The sequence below is a fragment of the Silurus aristotelis genome, assembly GCF_946808225.1.
Source record: "Silurus aristotelis genome assembly, chromosome: 6".
Lineage (NCBI taxonomy): Eukaryota > Metazoa > Chordata > Actinopteri > Siluriformes > Siluridae > Silurus > Silurus aristotelis.
Window position 1 is genome coordinate 21,189,059 of NC_139579.1, and position 25,629 is coordinate 21,214,687.

Consider the following 25,629-nt stretch of genomic DNA (forward strand, 5'->3'; position numbering starts at 1 on the left):
ATACATTACATCAATACTACTATGTGCTCTTCCTTATCACCCTGAGTGGTGATCCGTTTATAGGAGAGAAACATTTGGCTCCTGATTTCTTGCTGAGGGGTAAAAATAAAAAACAAAAGTGTAACATTATATTGGTTTTGATGAAACCCAGCATTGCTGTGAAGTTATTTGCCAAGTGTCTAAATAGGAATTGAGTTCTCCAGACCCAGAAATATAGGAAACAAGTGTGATTATTTTCATGCATTTTATTGCCCATTGAATTTATGTATTCATCCACTCAATTTACTGTGCACTTCAAGGCAACCATTTATGTATCTACAGTCAGGGTGGGGGAGGACGGGGAAGTGAAAAGGTCAACCATACTAGAATACATTTGGCTACTGACAATATATTTCTCTGCCCAAACATTCACGTATTTACATATAACTTCTATACAGGTCAAAAGCAAGACTAGTTAAAGCTTAAGTTATGGACAGATCAGTGAGCAGAAAATATTTTCACATTGCAACTCATCTCTAAACACTTCTGATCAGTTCTTCTTTATAGCAACTAAGCCACTCAAAGTATAGCTGTGACCAAATCTACTGATATTTCAGTCTTGCACACAAAATCTTGCCACAGTGTCCTATAGTTGAAACCTTGCGACTTCTAATTTTATTCTACACTTACACAATATTTACATTACATATTTGCGAATGATATTTGTTTTAAGGGTATGACAGCAAACAAATGCAGCTTACAAATCTTCCAGGAATACACTTTATTGAAGTAAAATGCCTTATAAGGCAGAAACAGCACAAGTATTATAATAATAATGCTTTTTAAAACTCTGAAACGCACGGTTTGGAGCCCATTCTCTTTATACTGCAATGAACATGGTTTTTTTCCCCTTTTTTTAAAATCAGAACGCCATCCAGATGGTTATGGGAAAAATGATGCTGTTGACCAGCCTCCCTCTGTTCAAAAGGTTTCCCTGTGAGAAACACTGCATCATACCAGGGAGGGGGCATCTTAAGTTAAAGACACTGATTTTTCTTGATTTACAGTGTTTACTTAAACTGTAAAGTGGCAATGTGGAATACAGAGAACCATGAAAAGGTGTTCCACCCAAAGTTAGAGAAACTGTTCACCGTATTATATAAGTCTCTGCTATGTACAGTGTAAACAACTGGTATGACTTCTCAGTCTAGCCAGAAACAATGCTAATTCGACCCCAGGACATTTATAGCTATTTTAATTATATAATGGGCAAAGGAGCAGATAATCTATATAAATCTCTATAAGCAAATCAAATAAATTTCACTGTAATGAAATGCATGCTAAAATAATGACAGGTTTTTTGTATCTATATTAAAGGACAATGAGAAGGAAATGTTTTTGAAGGAAATGTTAGTGCGACACAAATTAATGCATATTAAGAGTAAAAACTGAAAGTACCCTGGACAATTTACAAGAATTAAGCAATTAAAGGTTAAAGTGCAGATTAACTTTAAGCACCTGAGTAGGCTCTAGAGACATGGTGGTGGTTGGTAGTCAGCGGGGGGCAAAATACAGCAATTAATTTTGGTTAGTTTCAGCAGTGTGGATGCAAGCTGATTCAACGTTTTAAAAAAGAAAAAAAAAAGAAAAAAGAAAAAAAAAATGCTCCTATGGTGGTAGAGGCACAAGAACCAGTATTTACCTACAACAGTTACAGCCACATTGATGCATCTCTTGGCCCAAAACAAGGAAGGGGGGAAAAAAAAAAAACGAAAACAATGCTCACAGAACATTGCACTCTAGCACATTACACATCATTTTCACTGTCCCTGCTTTTTTTATAAATTGGCATATTGATACTATGAAAGGCAGGGACCCACCGGTTGTCATGGAGTCCCACATTGCAACCAGGTGTGTCTTTATGGGCCCCCCTGCAGCACATCCAGTAGCCAGGCCCATAGGGCAATGCCTGGCAGTAGGGCTTATGGTGCCAGCGACAAAGTGACACGTCTCCCCGCCCATAGCGCTTTTTACACTGCTTGCAGGGATCGTCTTTATAGCGTGGATCACTGACCCAACGGGAGTCAGCTGGGCGTACACCATAACTCTCAATTATAAACTTGAAGAAATGACAGGTGCACTTGAGGGCAGCTAGGCTTTCAGTAGGCAGTAAACCAAATATTTTGACAATGATGTGGTGGGGCATAAATGCCATATACTGTTGGGGCTCGAGGAGGAGTTGAATCTTAAAGCGGGTCTCCAAGAAATCATGAGACACTAGGCGACGCAAAGGCACAGGATCACGATTATTTACATTACACTCTTCTTCCGTTTCCTCCGAATTATGATCATCCTCCCATTTATTTGCCAATTTATCATCTCTGATAGAAACATCAGTAGGAGAAACTTCCAGTGCCTGTTTTTGCGGTGGTTCCCCCGTTTGTTCCTTCTTTGGTTCATTAGAGGAGTCCTTTGTATTTTGTGATATGGAGATATTGTTAGAAATAAAATAACATCTCTGCTCCTGAGGAGCCTGCGGAGGAGTATGAGCAAAGAACAGCATGCCTGGAAGAGGCTCCACAGTACACTCATGGGGTTCAGAGCTGGACTGATTGGCCAGAATGCACAGACTATTTATTGTGTCTACTTTAACACACGTCTCCTGTTCGACCACCTTCTGACCTCCGAGTGCAAATTGCACCGAGTGCACAGGAACACAGGCTTCTGCTGGGGATCTAGGTTTATCTACATCACTAGTAACTTGCTCTGGGTGAGAGTCATTTCTATTGTCCTGTTGGAGGCCAAATAGTGCTGCAGAGTATGGTTCAGACCCAGCCAGCAAAACACGTCCCACCCTCCTCCGTAGACTGTTGTTGCGCGAGAGGTCGCCTCCCTCTCTTGCACTTTGTCTGCTGAGGCACTGAGATTCCAACTTGGCAACCATATCCAGCACACGCACAGATTCCTCTTCCTCCTGGACTTCTGACAGCTGTGGACCTTTAGCTAGCTGTTCAGCTGGTGGAAGCAGGGATAGGGCTTTGGACAGAGTAATTGTGCTGGAGCTTCGCAATGATGGACGTTTTGGGGCTACATGTTGATCACTAGCCCTCTGTTCCAAGTATGCCACCATTTCAACTACAGAGATGGTTTTTCCACCCTCTTCTTCATCCGTCTTTACAATCTCTCCAGAAGGATTTGAGTTTTTGGTGGAGGTTAAGAGAGCTGTGCAGAATTCAGGCTTTTGTGCAGTAGGAGTTATGCATGTTGACTTCGCTAGATTTCCAGACCGCTTTCGTCGCTTTGCTAAAGACCAGTCCCCATCCCAGCAACCTTTGCTTTTCATTGATACTGTCCGCAATTCTGTTGAAATCTCCTCTTTTTCAAAAGCTTCGTCATTGCTACTTGCTGCAACATGACTACATTTCTGGGCAGTAAATATTGCAATTTTTTCTTTGGTGTTCCCAGGCTTAATAACAGCCCAAATGTCTAACGATCCCTCTCCATCCTCTTCTTGATATATTCCTACCGAGCCTTCATTCTCCATGCCAGCTGAGGAGGAGAGTAGCATTAATGAATTGGTGAATGCAGAAACAGAGGAGGAGGAGGTCCTGCTCTTGTGGCACCATGATTGAGAGAATCTCCCACTTGCTCTTGAGGGGGGGGTACTGCCATTGGTGGTATAACGGAGAGTATTGGTGGAGATGACACTGAGGGGGCACCGGTTGACTGTACCGTTGCCAGGAGAGACCATAAGACTGCATGCTTGGCGAACACCCCACTCAGATCGGAGTACACCCCGTTGACCCACAAGATTTCCTGTGTCATCCTGTCCCCTGTCCTGGTTAACTTCTTTATTCTGTGGCTTAGGGTATGATTTGAGGTGCATGTCTGAAACCCTAAAAACAGAGAGAAAGAAATTATGGTTTCCAACAATTGTCACAAGTAATAAAAAGAGTAATACTTGAGCAGTACTTTACACATGCGAACTATTTTCGTAGTAAAAAAAAAATTAATAAAAAATAAAATATTTTAAAATATATATTTTAGAGTAGTCAATGTGCAGCTTGTATAGCAGTATAGATTAACTGTCCTCAACATGCAGCAATTATTGTTAAAATAGTTGGCAACAAACATGAGTTCACCCTAAGTGATAACAGCTGTACGTTGTGTAACCATGCAAAAGCCACATGACCTATTTATTATGTTCATGTTTTTGTCTGCTTGACAGAACCATAAAAATCGGTGTATTTTGTATTAGAGCAGTTTAAATTTAGTACCTCGAGTACAATTTTCTCATTCTGACCACTGGATATTCAACATGGCACCTCATGGCAAAGACTCTCTGAGGAGTTGAGAATCATCGTCCCAGAAGGAAGACTCTTTTGAAGCTGGCTCACAAGAAAGCCAGCAAACAGTTTGCCGAAGAACCTGTCCAAGAGCATGAATTATGAACTGTGGTCTGATGAGACTAAGAAACTTTTTTGGCTCAAATGGTGTCCAGCATGTGTGGAGACACCCAGGTGAGGAGTACCAAGAAAATTATGTCTTGCCTACAGTCAAGCATGGTGGTGGTAGCATCATGGTCTGGGGTTGCATGAGTGCTGCTGATACTGGGGAGCTGTGGTTCATTGAGGGAAACCTTGATTCCAACATGTACATTCTGAAGCTAAACATAATGCCCTCCCTTTAGAAACTAGGCCGAACGGCAGTTTTCCAACATAATAACGACCGCAAACACACCGCCAAGATGTCCTTGCTACATTGCTGAGAAAGCTGATGGTGAAGGTGATTGAGTAGCCAAAGATGTATCCAGACCCAAAACTTATTGAGCACCTGAGGGGCATCCTTAAGCGGAAGGTGGAGAAGCACCAAGTGTCTAAAATCCAGCAGCTCGTGATGTCATTATGGAGGTGTGGAAGAGGATCCCAGCAACAATCTGTGCAGCTCTGGTGAATTCCATGCCCAGAAGGATTAAGGCAGTGTTAGATAACAATGGAGCTCAGACAAGAACACAGTTTTGACATGTTAACCTCACATTTGTTGCCAGCTATTTTGACAATAATGGCTGTATGCAGAGTTATTTTTAGAGGACAGTAAATCTGTACTGCTATACAAGCTGCACATTGACTACTGTATAATATATTCAAGTTTCATTTCTATTGTATTGTTCCTTGAGAACATATAAAAAATTAAAAAAAAGGTTGCTAAAATGTGAGTGTACTCAGTTATATTTATTCATATATACAGTATCTCTTGACTGATTAAGAGATCCTCCGGCAGAGCACAGGACCAGATAATTCTGTTTGTGTCAGTGTCAATGCAACAAACACTATTTGTTCTCTTTGGCACTTGGACTAATACTAGGACCAGAACCACTCAGAGACAGACACAGCTGGGGTATTACACAAGCAGTCAAATGACCAACACCCAGCTGCTCCAAAAAGCCTGAGAGAACAACCATGAGCAGCTGAGTGGGATGCCTCTCAGACAAGTGCTTATAAGGCATTCCCCCTCAGTGTGGACACACTAATGGGAATGATAAGTATGGCACGGGTTTTCCTAATCTGGAGTGACATTTGAAGTGGGTAGATAGTTGTCACTAATCATCAGTGTCACAATTAGTTTGTTAAAATATTAAGCAAATAATAAGTAACCTCATCTCATGTAACAAGTTCATAGCGGCATATCCCTTCATGCACAAATATTCTAATACTGCTAGTTCTATGAGAAAGCATTTCATTTTCTAAATTTTTAACACATAACCCCACCTCTAAACACAAATCTCAAAATAAATCGGTGAAAAAAATTCAGGGGCCATTATCTATCATTGATGTCAAGGTACAGCTCTATTGACTACTACCTCCCATATGCACATGAGCACTTGTTAGGTGGGACTTGTATTATACTGGAAAGTAGTCTGCTCATATCTAGCCTCCAAGACAGATTTTTTATCCATTACACAATCTGGCAAAAACATAGAATTGGCCCTGGGCTTTGCCTGCCCACAGAACTCAGACTTTCCTTTACAACCCTGTGCCAAAACACATGTAAGCTGATAATTATTATTTTTTTTTTTTTTTAACTGAAAAATCGAAAAAGAAATAGAAGCGCATTTCAGGATAAGAAAACAGACCAGTGTTTTATTATTTTTTTTAAATATAAAGCAAAACCAAAGAATGAGTCATGTTAAATGATTAGGTGAGCTCATGTTGAATTCAGCAATGTGTCTTGTAAAGGTCCATGACTTCCCCTTCATGGGGCCTACCAAGGAAACTGTCCAACCCAGGAAAAAACAAGGATGAAGTCACAATTGTGGAGCCTGTTTTATGCCAATTAAACTGTAACAGCATTTCACACAGGCAAATGCAGAGCATCTGGGTTTTCAAGAATCTGTACACATTTATTTGGTCTTTTGCTTATGCAATGCATTTGAAATTGATAAATGTGTGTTGGAAAATTTAGGTTGCTGAGTGATAGTGATGCATTTCGAACAATTTCCGCTTACGCTACTTCACAAGATCTAAATTCAGTTTACAGATTTTTACGATTCTGTTAAATCAGATTTCTAAAACCTTACCTCCAGAATTTCTGTGGATGGGAGGATTGTTTCCTTGGATCCCTGTAAGGGATGGGACTATAGTAACTGATAGTTTCACATCTCTGAGGCATTAGGCTCCTCCCTTCAGTGTAGAGTGGTGTTTCTTTTCCAGTCTCAGCCCTTCAGCCACACTGCAAGAGTAAACATGCAAAAGATTTATTTTTTTTTTTAAAAAAGGGGGAAATAGAAATGGAGAATTTTTCTGCACAAATGTTCACCAACAACAATGTACAGATGCGTCAAATGTATACACTGCATTGTCAGCCATAGTCCATTGAGGCAACCACAAGGCAAGCCCAAGAGTCATTAGATGGCACACTAAAGGAAGTAAACTTCCAATTTAGTAAACTTCCAATTTTTTTAACGAATATTTAATACTGAATAATCTAGCACACTGCAAAACCCTCAGTTAATATTGAGCGAATACTTTAGGTAGGATAACTGAATCAGTGAACCAAAGAAAAAAGAAAAGTAATTTCACAAAAACTATTCTGGTCTCAACATTTAAGGTCACTGAGATAATTCTGAAAACTAGGCCATAATGTTCTAGCTGCACAGTTTCTAGGTTTCATGTCCACAGTAAATCACAAATTCAGACATTTTATACAAGAATGTGTTGCAATTTGATACTATACAATTTCATATGTTCAATATTGCATTTAAATAAGCAAGCACTGGTGTATACTAATCTGATTGCAGTTTTCTTACAGGCTAATACAATTTTTATGTGCTAATCTAAGGCAAAAAGCAGTTATACTCCCTCAACTGCAAAAAAGATCAAATATGCCTAAGAAGCATTTGAACCTAAACTTAGATTACACATGCAAGACAGTTTTTACTGAGCATTTTCCATCAAACTTTGTAGAATTTCTTATGCAACCTATTTTTAAGAATAAACCTGATCAAATCAGTGTTCAAAACTGAGAAAGTTGTTAACCATACAAAAATAACTAAACAAATAAAAACATAGAATGAGCTGCTCATCTACCTGCTGTTTACATTGTTGCTCTAAGTGGTTACTCCACAGCCAACCACACCATTTGAATTAGATGCTGTTTTGAAAGCCTGCTCACTGACGTCACGTCTGCACAGCTCAAACATCCTTCCCCACCCATGTGATGTCAATGGCTTGGTGTACAGCTTTGCCAGGACCATAGAGGCAACAGTGCAAATGAGAGGCACTTTCAGACTCAGGGTGGCTAGATGATCTTAAAATTAATCTACTTTGTAAATACTAACCAATTTTGTATACATTTGATATTATAGGTTCTACTACAAATTGCTATTCAATATCTATTTGAAACATTCAAATTAGTTTAGTCTGGGTGTGGGCAGCAAAGTGAACACTGTAAGGCCTGGCTTATACCTCAGGGTTCAAATATTTGTAAATCGGAGAAACATCATACGTATACAAAAAAAAATGAAATCTTGAGGGCAGAAAATGAACTAAATCTTGTTTCACTGCAAACTGAATGGATAAGTGTCTGATCAATGCTCTTCTGTGCTCTGAATTGTGGATATAAATTATATATCATATATACATATATTATAAAATGCACAATGTATACTGTCTAGACAGAGTGAAGAATTATCCTCAGAAAGAATTACAGATACACTGCCTTGCCACAACAATGCTGTGCATTAACCAGCCTGCAAGTTTGTGGTTTACACAGCACAATAAGTCATAAATCCCTTCCATGCACTAAGGAATCACTGCACAAAAGCATGCAAATGTATAAAAATATGAAACACAACTAGCTGAATGGCTGGTGCCATGATGAACAGCTCTGCTTAAAGATGAAATAAGTAGATCTAATGAAGATCCAATGTCTATTCAAAATTCTCACGTCTATATAAGGCTATAATAATCAATATGTTTAGAACATCATGACAAGAGACACAGAGGCCAGATCATACAATCACCAACAATGCACTGCACAAAGACGCACGCAGACGTGCACACACAGGCCTCTATGTAATGAAAATACATACCACACAGAACTGTGAGAAAAATGATGTGCTGGGAAACTACTTCTAGAAGTCACATTCCTTTATAAGCTTTTTAAAAGCACACTTCAAGTACCTGAACTATCTGGATAATAAGGGCATTTATTCAACGGTGAAGACAACTAGATTATTCAATGCAGTTTCCAAAACAGTTCAGCTGCTACAAACTGATCCCAGCAAGTGTAAAGATCTGTATTTAAAAAAAAAAAAAAAAAAAAAATCACACAAACAAGAAAATTCTTTTGTGCATAATCAGTAATAAATATATTAAATGAAGCATTGAACAACAGTTCCAGTTTCCCTGTACATACTAAGCTGCTATGCCTACGGATATTTTTTTTACCACTACTGTTGTCAAGAGTTCTGCAACTAAAACTGAAAATTCTTCTTCCCCACACTGTGGTCTTGCCATTTCAACACACTTGGCAAACACTGTGGACCTGTTATCGACATTTATCCATTCTCTTTCATGACATACAAACGCTTTTTAAAATGTAGTACACTTTTAGGGCTATTGTGCAACAACTTTTGTAAAACATAATACCTATGTAGTCATGTCTCTCAAACAAACTCAAAAGGTTGTTTTTTCATTTGCAAATGCAAAATACTTTTTGGCACGGTATTCTAATGTGAGCAACTTCGTCATGATGCAAAAGGTTAGGTCAGAAGTTCAGTCTCTTTGCTGACACTTCCCAAACCACCCCCCCAACATGTAAGAACTTAAAACTTATTAATGCAAACTCTTAAATGTCACCCACTGTGTGCTAATTGTGTTAAGGGAGACATTTTAGCTTCATTATAACATGATCAACAACAACAAATAATTTTCATTACTGTTGAGCCAGGGTATATTTCAAGTGAACATGTGAATTCTTGTTTCGTCTTGTTGCCTGCCTTCCCAGTATTAGAGCAATAAATCAATCATAGTTCTGATAAAAGTGAGCAACTCTGCTGTTCTTTGAGCCACAAGGAGCCGTTTCGAAATGAAATCACAAAACTCTAATGATAGTAGGTTTTTCAGCAGTTCAGGCTCTGAATTTCACATCTCCTTAGAGTACTTCGCACTGGCATTGCAAGAGTGTCTAAAAGAATGAGAGCCAAAAAGGGGTTGTTGACACGACAAAAATCATACAATGGCAAAATAATTCCAGATTACACAATATGAACTACACACTTTTAAATAGCTTCAATTGTATTTTTACTTAATGTCTATAAAAATAATTGATTCACAATGAAAAGAAGGAAGTTCACACTACTCTAAAGCTTTAATACAAATATAACATCTAAATCAGGGGCTCAGAATAAATAAATTAATTAATATTGACAATAGCTATCAGATCTTTGAATACACAATAGCAATCGTTACATAAGCAAATATCATTATAAATTCAACATAAACATACCTACATCTCAATGCTTTTTGCAGGCACTGTGCATGAAACAAGAAAACATTAACATGGGTTAGTTTGTTGTTTTGACCAAAGTTTTGATCATCAGTGAATGGTTTCATCACGGTGTAGTCCCTAACCAGATTCCTCTCTGTAAAAGGGCTGTTTTGTGTGTGCACATATAAACACTGCTGCACTGTACTACATATTTAGACAGTACAGTTAATATTGGATAAATGTCTAAACCAATACAAAATTCATGAATATTTTAAGAAAATGCATCCAGCCTACACTGGTATGGCAGTTTCTATAGAGACTAGTGTTTCTAGCATGTCTGTAAATGGAAAGATCAGTCTTACTGGAATGCTTTGCAATGTAACAGCTCTGAACACACCCATGGACAAAGAGCACGAGGATGTGAGCTCAATTGTCTGCTCAAAAAATATACACACTGGTGCAAGTAACGACGGCATTTTGAATGAATTTAGAAGGCATTATGTATCTGCTCAGACTCTATATTTCACAATTTGCTTAATGAAAGGTCTTAATTTATGTAAAGATGTCATATATGAACACATTCTAATAAAATAATACTACCTGCCACTAACTACTTACATCTTTTCAAAAAAGAAGACAGTGGTCTTATTAAAAGGAAACAAGCACATCATACAAATCAGCCAACAGAGAACTTCTCTGATCTACAAGACAAAAGCTTGTCACAACCTGCTGTATGAAACTTGCCTCACCCAGAATAAGGTCTTTAAAGCAGCTCTCGCAGGTTTGTCAAGCAATTTTAGACCCACCTACTTGCACACAGACCTCTGCTACATGACTCCAGGCAAAGCAGGCAGACAGGTTTTCTCTAGTTAAACAACCACACCAATCATTAGATGATCCCTTATAAGAGCTGGAGTGCCTAGGACACTAAAACAGGCCTTATACTGCTTTAGGCTATAGACTTTCATTTTTTGCACACAAGATTACTTCTGCAATCAGAGTCCAACAACTTTCAGTTCAACCTAACTGCTATTTAGAGCACAAAAAAGGTCAAACATGCATAATTTGGATCTGGTTATAATGCTTAACAACCTGTGACTACACAAATGAAAAACCTGTTGTTGAAATGGACAGGTTGCACATTTTAGTAACTCGCTCTTGCCTTAGTAACTTATTTTGTATTATTGCCATTGTGCCATGTTCAGGCACTGTTCATACAGACTAGAATCAGACATTAACCCCAAGTGGTTTGCATATAACCTAAATAAATCAAACAGATGACTTCAGTGCAAGAAGAGAGATTTCAGAGCCTGTTAAATGCTACTGCATTCACTCACCCTGCCAAGTGATAGGGAGACAAAGCATACAGCAAAAGCATATAATTTTTAGACACCAAGTTGTGAGTTTAAAACTGACTAGGCAGAGACAAAACCCACTCTTCTCTCTAGTGGTCTACAATTAAAGCAACCAAAAGGTTCCAAAATGCTCGTCCCACTTCCCTGATTACCCCCCAAAAAAAGGTCCTCTTGTAGAGTCTACTGTTGTTAAATGCAGACCTGTTAATCACAAACCAGACTTGAGTTCAAAGTTTGGCTGGAAGCCTGAATTGAAGACTGTGAGTAACAGTGTCCTATATTTTAGGTGACATCTTGAGTTAAAGCAGATGAACTGAGTGGCATGTGGCGGTCATACCAAGGATATACAATAAATAGGTATAAGACTGAAGCTCTATAGTACTATATTATACGGACACTGTAATGGTTATTAGATGGTAACTCCAAACATTGAAGCAAAAAAAGAAAAAAGAAAAACAACAACCCATTAAAAACTGTAGAGTTTTTGGGGGGGCAGGTGTCACAAAAACAAGGGGGAAAAAAAAAGGGGGGGGGGCATTGTTATAGTTATATTATAGATGGTTAACATAGAGCGATTATTACAACCGAAACTTCTTTTCCCTAGCGTGTTTATACGTGAGCCAGCTATCTTTTTAGGTACAGTTGGTCTAAAAATGTGTCTAAATAATAAGCGCATTGAGTCTAATAAAATTTATAAATATACCATTTGACAGAAGCTCGTTAGGGCACCATGGCTCTAGTACTCTCTTGGTAGTTTCGTTAACTCACAAGATGCGTCATTAGCTAAAATATGAAAATGATGCCAACAGTTGTAGAAGGTTCACGAGTTTATCAGCTTATGAAAAGCCAACAAGTTATAGATTTGTAAAAAATATTTTAATAGCTTATGAACCTCCTCCACAACTACATGGCTGTCCAAATAGCTCCTGGAAGCAGTCCCCTAGGTGTCTAGTCCAGTCTAGCATGCTAATTATACACAGAGGAAGCAGTGGAGCGTTAGCCTAGCTTAGCTATCTGACAAACCACAACTTGGCCAGCTAGCTGGTTTCACTCGAGAGCTCAAGAAGCCTCGAACACTCAGCAACAGCCAGGAAATCAGCGACAGTTACACAGAACACTGTCACAGGTCTACCTTTTACTTTTTAAAAGGTCTTGAAAAATACAACGAATGTTTTGGAAAGAAGAGGTACAAGCGAGTCAAGCTGACCTGAGCAAAATATATAAGAAGCCGGAAATAAGACGCTGACTTGTTGGGAAATCTCCACACCGCCTTTATCTTCACCATCCAGGCGCATTCATGGACTTGTTCTAGCCACTTTTAAAGCGTTAAATGTAATGTTAATTCCGACGCCTCCGCGTCCCGACATCAGAGCAGCACAGAGGTAGCCGAGCTGCACAGCCTCATATAGTTGCGCACCGACGTGACGTACACGCTCTCGGGCACGCGCACGTACAAACCCGCGGAGGAGAGCACAGGGGCCACATTCCCACACTGCACCAGGGGAAAAGTTCACACCTAATACTATTTACTTAATAGTATTTATTAATACTATTTACTTAATAGTATTTACTTTAAATTACAACAAATAAAACTTATTTGAGTTTTTCAATGTTTTATATATTTATATATTTAAGGCCCTGGCTAAGGCACTGCTAAACTAACATCGTTGGGCCCTTGAGCAAGGCCCTTAACCGTCTCTGCTCCTGGTGTCAAGGGACAATATAATAGAAATGAAACTTGGTTGGATGCATTTTGGATTAGTCAATGTGCAGCTTGTATATCAGTACAGATTTACTGTCCTCTAAAAACAACTCAACATACAGACATTATTGTCAAAATAACTGGCAATATAAATTAGTACACCCTAATTGAACTTGTCAAAACTGTTTCCAAACTGTCAATATCTTGTGTGACCTCCATTGTTATCCAGCACTGCCTCAATCCTCTTGGTCATGGAATTCACCAGAGCTGCACAGAATGTTGCTGGGAAACTCTTCCAATCCTCTATAATGACATTACAGCTGCTGGATGTTAGACAAATGGTGCTTCTCCACCTTCCGCTTAAGGATGCCCCATAGGTGCTCAATAAGGTTCAGGTCTGGAGACATTCTTGTTCACACCATCACCTTGCTGAAGGTGAAGGTAAAGGAGTGGCCAAGTATATCTCCTGACCTGAACCCTATTGAGCACCTGTGAGGCAGCTGTCGTCTTGGCTTTGTGTTTGAAGTTGTTATTATGGTGGATATCTGCTGTTTGACCCAGTTTCTGAAAGAAGGGCCTCATGATCTGCTTCAGAATGTCACAGTACATGTTGGAATCTATGTTTCCATCAATTAACTGCAGCTTCCCAGTACCAGCAGCACTCATGCAGCCCCAGACCATGATGCTACCACCACCATGCTTGACTGTAGGGAGGACACAATTTTCTTGGTACTCCTCACAAGGGCGTTGCCACACATGCTGGACACCATCTCAGCCAAACAAGTTTGTCTTTGTCTCATCAGACCACAGGACATAGTTCCAGGAATACATGCTCTTGGACAGGTTGTCTTCAGCAAACTGTTTGCGGGCTTTCTTGTGAGTCAGCTTCAGAATAAACTTCCTTCTGCGATGACGGCCATGCAAACTGTCTTATTGCAGTGTGCGGCGTACGGTCTGAGCAATGACAAGCGGACCTTCCACTTCTGCAACGTCTAAAGCAATGCTGGCAGCACTCATGCGTCTTTTTTGGAAGTCAGCTTCTGCACCTTACACATAGCCCTTCTTTGATTGTCTCTTGCGAGGCCTGTTTCAAATGGAACCCATCTTGGAAAACCTCTGTATGACCCTGTCCACTGTACTGTAACTCAGTTTCAGGCTTTTACCGATCTTCTTATAGCCTAGGCCATCTTTGTAAAGAGCAACAATTCTAATTCTCAAATCCTCAGAGAGTCTTTATATTGAGGTCCCATATTGAACATCCAGTGGTCAGTATGAGAGGAAATTGTACTCAAAGAACCAAATTTTACTTCTCTAATACAAGATATACACATTTATATGGTCCTGTCAAGCATACACAAACATGAACATGATGAATAGAACATGTGGTTTTACATGAATAATAACCAATAATGGCTGTATGTTGAGTTATTTTCAGATGACAGTAAATCTGTACAGTTATACTACTACTACTACTACTTTAAAATATATCCAAGTTTAGTTTCTATAGTATGGTCCCTTGAGAAGATACACTAAAATTGCTGAAATGTGAGGGGTGCACTCACTTTTGCGAGATACTGTGTCTATATATATATATATATATATATATATATATATATATATATATATATATATATATATATATATTCACAAACCTCTAATCACTTATTAGTGGCATACAAATCATGTATATGTGTATATATGTAGTTACCCTGACCTTAAAATCTTAAAACTAAAAACAGATGTTAAGAAAGTGCTTCTGTTTATTTTAAACACAAGGGAATAAAGCACTGTCCTAAGCAAACTTTCACCACATACGCTGGAAAATAATAGGGAATACTGAATGAAATCAAGTTCCACGTTTATTTATAATTATTATTCCAGGGACAGTAACCATTCAGGCACATGAGCAAGGAAGCAAGTAGTGCTCTTGAAATGATCAAGGAACACAAATAAATACCTCTCAAATATCCCAGGTATTTAAAGCACTAAAAACAAGGATTGTGAATAATTCATGTTGTGCCATATTATACTTGGGCTTTTGCAACAAATGTTTCCATCATTAAAAATACATCAGTGGCCTGACTAAAGCACTCTGAGACAGTCTTAGTCTTACTCTGAGTTTTAATAGAGAAAAAAAAGACTAACCCTTACCCTAACCCAAAGACATTACATTCATTGAAGAAATTGTTTCTCAAGAGGCTTTTGAATGGCTAATTGTTTAAAACTTTAAAGAGTTCTGCCTGAAGCCTTATGAAAAGAAAACTTTCTGTTATAGAACCTCTGAAGGTTTCTCCAGAGGGATAACTGTTTATGGTGTTGGATTAAAACATTTACCTGGTAGTAAACCACTACTGTATGGTGTGTTCATATTAAACACACTCAACATTCCTTAGTAATTATCAAACAAATGTCATGTCAGCTAATCTGTGTCAAATATGTGGGTGTAGTAATCACGAAAAAGCTGAGGTGGTGTGTGCATGAGAGAGAGAAAGAGAGAGAGAGAGAAAAAGAGAGAGAGAGATTGAGAGAGAGAGAGAGAGAGAGAGAGAGAGAGAGAGAGAGAGAGAAAAAGAAAGAAAGAAAGAAAGAAAGAAAGAAAGAAAGAAAGAAAGAAAGAAAGAAAGAAAGAAAGAAAGAAAGAAAGAAGGTTGCATTGAAAAGTAGTGAACTGTGTATTTATAGGATGCTAATTCCCTGAATTGATAAAAGTTCTCCTGAATGTTATAAATGTGAACTGCAATCCTTCTAGATTGGACATCTGGTATGTGTAAAATAAGTAATGTAAATGCAGACCAGGAAAACATTTTATTTTTTGGAGCAAACATATCATGACTAATATATTGGATGTTATTAGTTATCAAGACAAAGATGTATAAAGATAGCTTGTGGGTCATTTTTGTCTCTGACTGTAATCATTTAATTATAGTCATACAAGAATGTTTTTTGCCCAAATGGGCAGAAACTGGAAACAAGGCCATGTATTAAGAATATGCATGTAAGAAAAAATGAACCACATATTTCCTACACGGCCAACATAATATTTAAAATGGGAGGGTCTCTAAATTTACAGCTGTAAGTTTGACATCTTGTAAGATAGTGAGATGGTTAATCTGGTCAAGCTCAAGAAAACGATGTTTGTACTCAAACATGTGTGCACCGTTTACAGCCACTTTATATTCAGTCTGGGTACACAAGATCTTTACCTACAAAAAAACAAAACAATGTAACAACATAAGAAAAGGTTATATAAAATGTAAGCAAAGAACAGAACTATGCCAAAAAAAGAAATAAGGTGCCAAAAGTTCACCTGTTTTACTTCACCTAAACCAAAGTAAATTAGCATATTCAAATATTATACTAACCTCAAAAGGCTGTCCTGGAACGAAAGGGAATGAAGGTGCTGTTCTTTCCTCTGCACCCCACACATCGTTTATCATGGTGTTTCTAACTAGCACCGCAATCCCATCTTCATTAAAGCGGGGGTTAAAGTGAAAGGCAATGTCTTCATTTCTGGCCAGATTTATTGAAAACCTGAGTGTAGAGAAAAATAGAATAGAATGTTAAACAATAAAATGATCCCAAACTAAAAGTACACAGTCTTCTCTATGTCTACTTTTTCTGGGCAACAGTATTCCATTTTACTAGAAGAGAGAATTGTTCACTGGATTAATTTTTTTTTTTTACCTTTCAGCATTTGGGCTGACCTCCCCCTGGATGATAATAAGCAGCTTGTCATATATTCCACGAGGCAGAGGCATGTCAAATGGGACAGCCTAGTAAAAACAGACATTTAGAAACGGTGAGTTTTACTTTTTTATGCTGCTACATAATTCTTCTGGTGACATTTTAGATAAACATTAAAGATAATTGTAAATAATAGGATTGATAAAAAAGAACAATCAATATTTACTATAGCTCTCACCAAATTCACATTTTGAGAGGCAAACCCTGGTGCATTGGGTTGTTCAGGCCAGGATGGCATGTTTGGCTGTTGCCCAGGCCAGGGCTGGAATGGTTGTCCAGGCCAAGAGGGATTTTGAGGCTGGCCAGGCCACGCTGGTCCTCCAGCCTGCTGATCGCTCAAATTGGTTTGTGCAGCATCACTATCAAGAGCCTCTTCTAGCTGAGAAATTACAATAAACAACAGTAGATTGTCTAATTAACAAAATATCTGTTGGACCTTCAATCAAATTAAAACCTGGTTACTTAAAGTTGCTGTAAAGTTTTAATGGTTTGGCCCAGGCATATAAAATTCAGCTTTAATAGAATATTAAATCTATAATAGAATTTGTACAATTAAGGTTTGAGGACTACTAGTGATAGCTAGAATAATTAAGCTCAGCATACAAACTATTCTATATTTTAACTTTTTTGAAAGTAGGAATAAGATACAAGCAGGTGAACTTGGAGATGAGCTGTTAAAGTCAGTTATGCTTTTAGTCTTTGTTCCAGTCTTTTGTTATTATGTGGCCTATGTATGAACAAGGTGCACTTACATCCATGGTATCTGAAGAAAAAAAAGTAAAAAAGAAGATTAGTTTTGAAATACCCAAAGACATTAATGTTGGCTTTAGCATTTAGATTGATATTTAAAAATTGGGTTAATATTCATATCAATGATTATTTAGCAATTATTTTATCTTAGAATTTACTTTATCTCAACCTAGACATAGAGTATATATTAAAAACATTTCATAAGGAAAACATTAAATCAAAAAGGTAATCTAGATTTTCTGGACCCTTAAGCTGTGTAATACAAAGAACTTTGAAGTCACAATGCAGAAGCCACTGTGATGACTCAGATGTAAACATATCCTGACCATGCCCAGTTTTTTTTAGGAAAAATACAAAGAAGTACAAAAATATTATCTGATCTTATCATGATTTGATCAAATACATTACCATTATTAGAATGTTAAATGAGAAATAATCTTTTTAAAGTAAATATCATAGCCTTATTGATCAGGTTGGCGTGTCAGGGTAGTGTTATGACTGTGAAATCAGAAATGTAACCTGTATCCTGATAATTTCAATATTTTATTTTAATTTATACAATCTAAGTTGCAAAAAATGTACACAAATGCTAACCCCTACCCCATCTCTAACTTTAATCTTTAGACCTGCAACATGCATTATAGCAATATTTGGTTCATAGCAACATCAAAAGATCAAGCCAAGTAGCTTATAAAGATGTGTGTGTGACACTAGTAATGCTCTTTACCTTGACTGCAAACACAAAACATAGTGAAATTATCTATGCACTGAAATATGGACAATTCTTCTAAAATCCAAACTACACCTGTATTATCTCTTCAGCAAAACTGCAAGTTGGCATTAATTAGAAAAGATCAAAAGTCTTTAGAAAATGTAAGACAAAATACATTACATGCATATAATCTTTAACCTAGATTTGTGTTAGTGCCTATTTATTTACCTGGCCATCTGCACATGACTAAACATAGGCAAGGTCACCTATTTGCAAAAGAAATTAGTAGCACAGGAAGCTCAAACTGCCACGGTAGCGTGTTTCTATCCACCGATATTTTAAAAGTTGAATCTGTATTCATTCTAATAATGAACGTATTATGAGACAAAAAGACAAAGTAGAATCTTACAGTACACAAAATAGACAAAGTTACCTGTATAATGGTGTGCTCTGGTTGAAGTTCTCAGGTGACAAGGAAGGACTTACATAGGTTTCTATAGTCCCTCCCCATTCGCTCACTGTTTTTAAATAACACTACCCCACCCAATTCTAACACTGTACAACAAACATAAACACACATCAGTCATTTAGCTGCAATAGCACAAATATATGTGAGTTTCGCAACATTTATGTCAGTTTCTAAAGATTTTTGCTGATTTTGATAAATAAACATTGCAGAAAAAATTATTTTTTAACTTCATAGTTTTTAAGCAAGAGGGATTATTTCTCAGATACATAGATCAATATAATTAAAATGACTAACACAATGAAGGTGTTCTTCATGGAGATATATTATTATATTTCAGTATATAACTTACCAAGACATTGAACCAGCTTAACTTATATGGCCCCAAGTGTCTTCTTCTTCTTCTCCTTTCGGCTTCTCCCATTAGGGGTTGCCACAGCGGATCATCTATCGCCATACCCCCCTTTCCTCTACATCTGCCTCTTTTAATAAAAATACCTTCATGTCTTCCCTCATGACTTCCATACACTGCCTCCTTGGCCTTCCTTTCTTCCTCCTTCCTGGTGGCTCCATCCATATACCCCATGTCCCTCCTCTGCACATGTCCAAACCATCTCAATCTCACCTCCCTCACCTTGTCTCCAAAACGTCATACATAAGATGTCCCGCTAATAAACTAATTTCTAATCTTGTCCATCATTGTCACTCCCAATGAAAACCTCAACATCTTCATCTCTGCTACCTCTAGCTCCACCTCCTGTCTTTTATTTGTGCCACTGTCTCTAAACTATACAACATCGCAGGTCTCACCACAGTCCTATAAACTTTTCCTTTCACTCTTGCAGATACCCTTCTATCACAAATCACTCCTGCCACTCTTCTCCACCCACTCCACCCTGCCTGCACTCTTTTCTTTTCTTCTCTAACACACTCTCCATTACTTTGCACTGTTGACCCCAGGTACCTGGACTCCTCCACCTTCTCCACCTCTTTTCCCTGCAACCACAACACTCCACTGCCCTCCCTCTCATTCACACACATGTACTCTGTCTACTCCAACTGACTTTAATTCCCCTTCTCTCCAGCATCTACCTCCACCTCTCCAGGCTTTTCTCAACCTGCTCCCTACTCTCACCACAAATAACAATGTCATCCACAAAAATTATAGTCCAGGGAGGCTCCTGTTTGACCTCGTCAGTCAAACTGTCCACCACCACTGCAAACAGGAAAGGGCTCAGAGCCGATCCTTGATGCACTAAAACCTCCACCTTGAACCAGTCTGTCGTTCCTACTGCACACTTAGCTGCTGTCACACTGTCCTCATACATGTCCTGCACCACCCTCACATACTTCTCTGGCACACCTGACTTCCTCATATAATACCACAACTCCTCTCTCGGCACCCTTTCATACGCTTTCTCTAAATCCACAAACGCACAATGCAACTCTTTCTGACCTTTTCTATACTTCTTCATCAACATTCTCAAAGCAAATAATGCGTCCGTGGTGCTCTTCCTCGGCATGAAACCATACTGTTGCTCACAGATGGTTACCTCTTCTCTCGGCCTGGCTTCCACTACTTTTTCCCATAACTTCATGGTATATGGTATAAGTGTGATTGATGTTAATCTTCATGTATGTATATTTCTGATGTGAATATATGCATTTCACTAAAACTCTTTCCTATTTGTTTAATTTGTCTTAATTTGTTTAATATGTTTTATGTCCTGTTTAAATTGATGAGTTCTATTTTGGCGGAAGTGTTTTTCCTTTTGATTAAGCTGTGCTACATAATGAGGTCATCAGGGAAACCTGCACTGGCTCAGTTTACTGAGGTAAACTGTTAGGGCGGTTTTCCGGGATAACTTGCAAAAAAAAAAGTTTTGAACATTTAAGTTTAATTCATAACGTGTTCAAATATTATTGTTAAAAGTGTCATTAATGTAATTTGTGATTTGTAAAGTGATTTGTGGATGGATGGATGGATGGATGGATGGAGAGGATTAAGCGTTTTATTTGCTGAGTACAGGGAGCAGAATAAGCGTGTGCTTTGGTTAGGCGTAGTGATGCTAACGAGTTAATGGCTCCAATTTGAGTTGTGCAGGTGGTAAAGCTGGTGAAGCAGCCAGGTTTATTTTACATTTTTCTATATTCTATAAAGAATTGTTTGAGTGTTGGCGACAATAAACTCTCCAGTACTGCTGCAATCCTGTTGTAACAACTCGTCATTTCACAATACAATGCAGGGAACACGAGAACTGGTCAGAACTGGATGCAACCTGTTTATCGTTTAACCTTTTGATCTATTAAACCTCAGTCCATCCCAATCAGTGTAATATAAGATTACTAAGATTGATTTAAAACTTAGTTATGCTTAGTTATTTCATAGTCTAAAGTATTCAGCATTATTCAAGTATTTACTCATTAGTATATAATTAGATACAGTAGTGTGTCCTGATTTCTTATTTTTTTGCATGTTTGTCACTTTAATGTTTCAGATCGTCAAACAAATTTAAATATTAGTACAAGATAACACAAGTGAACACAACATGCAGTTTTTAAATGAGTTTTTAAAATCCAAAACTACATGGCCCTGTGTGAAAATGTGGTTGCCCCTAAACCTAATAACTGGCTGGGCCACCCTTAGCAGCAACAACTGCAATCAAGTGGTTGCGATAATTTGCAGTAAGTCTGTTACAGTGCTGTGGAGTAATTTTGCTCCACTCATCTATGCAGAATTGTTGTAATTTGGCCACATTGCAGGGTCCACTCCAAAGTTTTGTTTTTTTTCAGCTATTCAGAGGTGGACTTACTGGTGTATTTTGGATCATTGTCCTGTTGCAGAACACAAGTTTGCTTCAGCTTAAGGTCACGAACAGATGGCCGGACATTCTCCTTCAGGATTTTTTGGTGAACAGCAGAATTCATGGTTCCATTTATCACAGCAAGTCTTCAAGGTCCTGAAGCAGCAAAACAGCCCCAGACCATCACACTACCACCACCATATTTTATTGTTGGTATGATGTTCTTTTTCTGAAATGCGGTGTTACTTTTATGCCAGACGTGATGGGACACACAGCTTCCAAAAAGTTTAACTTTTGTCTTGTCAGTTCTCGTCTTTTTCCCAAAAGTCTTGTGGGTCATCGAGATGTTTTCTGGCAAAAATGAGACGAGCCTTTATGTTCTTTTTTGCTCAGCAGCATTTTTCATCTTGGAACTCTGCCATGCAGACCATTTTCCCAGTCTCTTTCTTATGGTGGAGTCCTGAACCCTGACCTTATCTGAGGCAAGTAAGGCCTGCAGTTCTTTGGATGTTGTTGTGGGGTCTTTTGTGACCTCTTGGATGAGTTGTTACTGTGCTCTTGAGGTAATTTTGGTTGGCCGGCCACTTCTGGGAAGGTTCTCCACTGTTCCATGTTTTTGCCATTTGTGAATAATGGCTCCCACTGTGGTTCACTGGAATCCCAAAACTTTAGAAATGGCTTTATAACCTTTCCCAAACTGATAGATCTCAATTACTATCTTTCTCATTTGTTTCTGAATTTCTTTGCATCTCAACATGATGTCTAGCTTTTGAGCATTTTTTGGTCTACTTTACTTTGTCAGGCATGTCAGCTAATCTGTGTCAAATATGTGGGTGTAGTAATCATGAAAAAGCAGAGGTGGTGCTTGCATGAGAGAGTGTGAGAGAGAGAGAGAGAGAGAGAGAGAGAGAGAGAGAGAGAGAGAGAGAGAGAGAGAGAGAGAGAGAGAGAGAGAGAGAGAGAGAGAGAAAGAAAGAAGGTCTTGCATTGAAAAGAAGTGAACTGTGTATTTATAGTATGCTAATTCTCTGAACTGATGAAAGTTTTCCTGAATGTTATAAATGTTAACAGCAATCCTTCTAGTTTGGACATCTGGTATGTGTAAAATAAGTAATAAGTGCAGACCAGGAAAACATAGAAATGTGAATTTTAATTTTACTTTTTATTTGTTGGCGCTTCCTTCCAAACATATCATGACTAATACCATGTGTGTTGTTAGTTAAACTCAAGACAAATATGTATAATAATAGCTTGTGGGCCATTTTTGTCTCACCTGACACATTTTCACAATACATAAATTGTCTTTAATATTTAATGTTTGTTTTGTTCTTTGACTTGCCACAGGTCATTGCTCACTATTAGCAGCAAGGTTACACAATTTTATATAGTGGTGTTAGTCAGAGGAATGACAAATACATTTTCTGTCAGGTTATTATTAAACCTATATGTCTTTTGGTGATCCCCATAAATGCCAACTAATATTGATATGCAGCAATAAAAATCTCCACTGTCTAACAAATGTCATACAGTGTCATTGTGGCTGGTCATCTGAAATGAATCTGCACAGATCTATTTAGTTACTATTCTAAAAGTTCAGAAATCAAATATAAAATGTCTGCCTTTATATAGTCAAAATACAAAATAATAGTTGCTGCTGACTGTAATCATTACAAGAATGATTTTGTCCAATACAAATAGGCAGAAAACAGAAAAAAGGCCAGGTATTAAGGATGTGCATGTTAAAAAAGAGAACCATATATTTCCTACATGGCCAGCATAATTTTTAGAATGGGAGGGTCTCTAATTTTACATCAGTAAGTTTGACATCTTTTAAGATAGTGAGATGGTTAATCTGGTCAAGCTCACGAAAACGATGTTTGTACTCAAACATGTGTGCACCGTTCACAGCCACTTTATATTCAGTCTGGGTACACAAGATCTTTACCTACAAAAAAGTAACAAGAAAGACAATTCATCCCAGTTTACAGAAAAGGTTATATAAAATGTCAGCAAACAACAGAACTATGTCAACAACAACAAAAGGTGCCAAAAGGTCACCTGTTTTACTTCACCTAAACCAAAGTAAATCAGCATATTCAAATATTATACTCACCTCAAAAGGCTTTCCTGAAACGAAAGGGAATGAAGGTGCTGTTCTTTCCTCTGTACCCCACACATCGTTTATCATGGTGTTTCTAACTAGCACCTTAATCCCATTTTCATTAAAGCGGGGGTTAAAGTGAAAGGCAATGTCTTTATTTCTGGCCAGATTTATGGAAAACCTGAGTGTAGAGAAAAATAGAATAGAATGTTAAACAATAAAATTATCCCAAAATAAAAGTACACAGTCTTCTCTATGTCTACTTTTTCTGGGCAACAAAATTCCATTTTACTAGAAGAGAGAATTGTTCACTGGATTCAGTTTTATTTTACCTTTCAGCATTTGGGTTGACCTCCCCCTGGATGATAATAAGCAGCTTTTCAAATACTCCACGAGGCAGAGGCATGTCAAATGGGACAGCCTAGTAAAAACAGACATTTAGAAACGGTGAGTTTTACTTTTTTATGCTGCTACATAATTCTTCTGGTAACATTTTAGATAAAAATTAAATATAATTTTAAATAATAGGATTGATATAAAGAATAATCGATGTTTACTATAGCTCTCACCAAATTCACATTTTGAGGGACAGTTGCTGGAAACTGTCCTGGCCACACTGGTGCATTGGGTTGACTGGGTTGGCCAGGCCATGATGGCTGACCAGGCCAGGATGGCATGTTTGGCTGTTGCCCAGGCCAGGGCTGGAATGGTTGCCCACTTGGTTGGCCAGGCCAAGAGGGATTTTGAGGCTGGCCAGGCCATGCTGGTCCTCCAGCCTGCTGATTGCTCAAATTGGTTTGTGCAGCATCACTATCAAGAGCATCTGAGAGCTGAGAAATTACAATAAACAATAGTAGATTGTCTAATTAACAAAATGTCTGTTGGACCTTCGATCAAATTAAAACCTGGTTGATAAAATCTATAATAAAATGTTTACAATTAAGGTTTGAGGACTACTAGTGATAGCTAGAATAATTAAGCTCAGCATACAAACTATTCTATATTTTAGCATTTTTGAAAGTAGGAATAATATACAAGCAGGTGAACTTTGAGATGAGCTGTTAAATGATGCTGTCAATTATGCTTTTAGTGTACACATTTTCAGGTGTGGTCTTTGTTCCAGTCTTTTGTTATTATGTGGCCTATGTATGAACAAGGTGCACTTACATCCATGGTATCTGAAAAGAAAATAGTAAAAAAGATCAGTTTTGAAATACCCGTAGACATTAATGTTGGCTTTAGCATTTAGATTGATATTTGAAAATTGGGTTGATATTTATATCAATGAACAATTCTTTGCATTTATTTTATCTCAGAATTTACTTTATCTCAACCTAGACATACAGTATAGTAATAGCATTTCATAAAGAAAACATTAAATCAAATAGGAAAACTAGATTTTCTGGATCCTTAAGCTGTATAATACAAAAAGATTAGAAGTCACAATGCAGAAGCCACTGTGATGACTCAGATATACAATAAGTTTACTGGTCGGCACTATCTTGGGTTTTGTGTCTTGTCTTGTGTTGTGTTGTCGGTCTGTACTGTTTTTCGTCTGCACTGTTTGCACTAGGTTACACTCAATGCACTTTTACGTAGCTTGCGTTGTGTTGTAGCTCTATGTTGTTGTTTAGTGTGGCACCGTTTTCTCGTTTATAATGTGTACTGTGTACAGCTGTGTATATAAGAAATGACAATAAAAGCCTCTTAACTTGTCTTGACTTGAGATAAACATACCCTGACCACACCCAGTTTTTTTTTAGGCAAAGTACAAAGAAGTAAAAAAAATTATCTGATCTTATAAAAATACATATTAAACAATGTATAGTAAAAATATTATTGGAATGTTAAATGAGAAATAATCTTTTTCAAGTAAATGCCATAGCCTTATTGATCAGGTTGGAGTAAAAGGGAGTGTCATGACTGTGAAATCAGAAATGTAACCTGTATCCTGATAATTTCAATGATTTATTTCAATTTATACAATCTAAGTTTTAAAAAAGTCTACTAGTAATGCTCTTCACCT

General features: G+C 37.9%; 2 protein-coding genes across 11 annotated transcripts; both read right to left on the bottom strand.

Annotated features, from left to right (window-relative positions):
• Positions 1 to 230: 230 nt before the first annotated feature.
• Positions 231 to 12,761, bottom strand: fbxo34 (F-box protein 34). 10 transcript variants are annotated; one of them, XM_083544991.1, is made up of 6 exons: positions 12,532 to 12,746; positions 9,992 to 10,013; positions 9,419 to 9,666; positions 7,566 to 7,717; positions 6,557 to 6,708; positions 231 to 3,875 (listed from the first exon to the last, which is right to left on the bottom strand). In XM_083544991.1, the coding sequence occupies exons 5-6, from the start codon at positions 6,646 to 6,648 to the stop codon at positions 1,787 to 1,789; spliced, it is 2,181 nt and encodes a 726-aa protein (XP_083401117.1). In that variant the 5' UTR covers positions 6,649 to 6,708; positions 7,566 to 7,717; positions 9,419 to 9,666; positions 9,992 to 10,013; positions 12,532 to 12,746; the 3' UTR covers positions 231 to 1,786. The 10 variants fall into 10 exon arrangements, with proteins under 10 accessions (XP_083401117.1, XP_083401114.1, XP_083401110.1 ...); XM_083544988.1 differs by having other exon boundaries at positions 7,566 to 8,774; positions 9,988 to 10,013; XM_083544984.1 differs by lacking the exon at positions 9,419 to 9,666.
• A 3,064-nt stretch (positions 12,762 to 15,825) lies between these two features.
• lgals3b (lectin, galactoside binding soluble 3b) lies at positions 15,826 to 25,149 on the bottom strand. Its single transcript, XM_083544491.1, has 10 exons — positions 24,771 to 25,149; positions 24,173 to 24,433; positions 23,936 to 24,024; positions 23,616 to 23,784; positions 23,289 to 23,447; positions 17,523 to 17,594; positions 16,949 to 17,149; positions 16,711 to 16,799; positions 16,389 to 16,557; positions 15,826 to 16,229 (listed from the first exon to the last, which is right to left on the bottom strand). The coding sequence occupies exons 1-10, from the start codon at positions 24,846 to 24,848 to the stop codon at positions 16,068 to 16,070; spliced, it is 1,449 nt and encodes a 482-aa protein (XP_083400617.1). The 5' UTR covers positions 24,849 to 25,149; the 3' UTR covers positions 15,826 to 16,067.
• Positions 25,150 to 25,629: the final 480 nt, after the last annotated feature.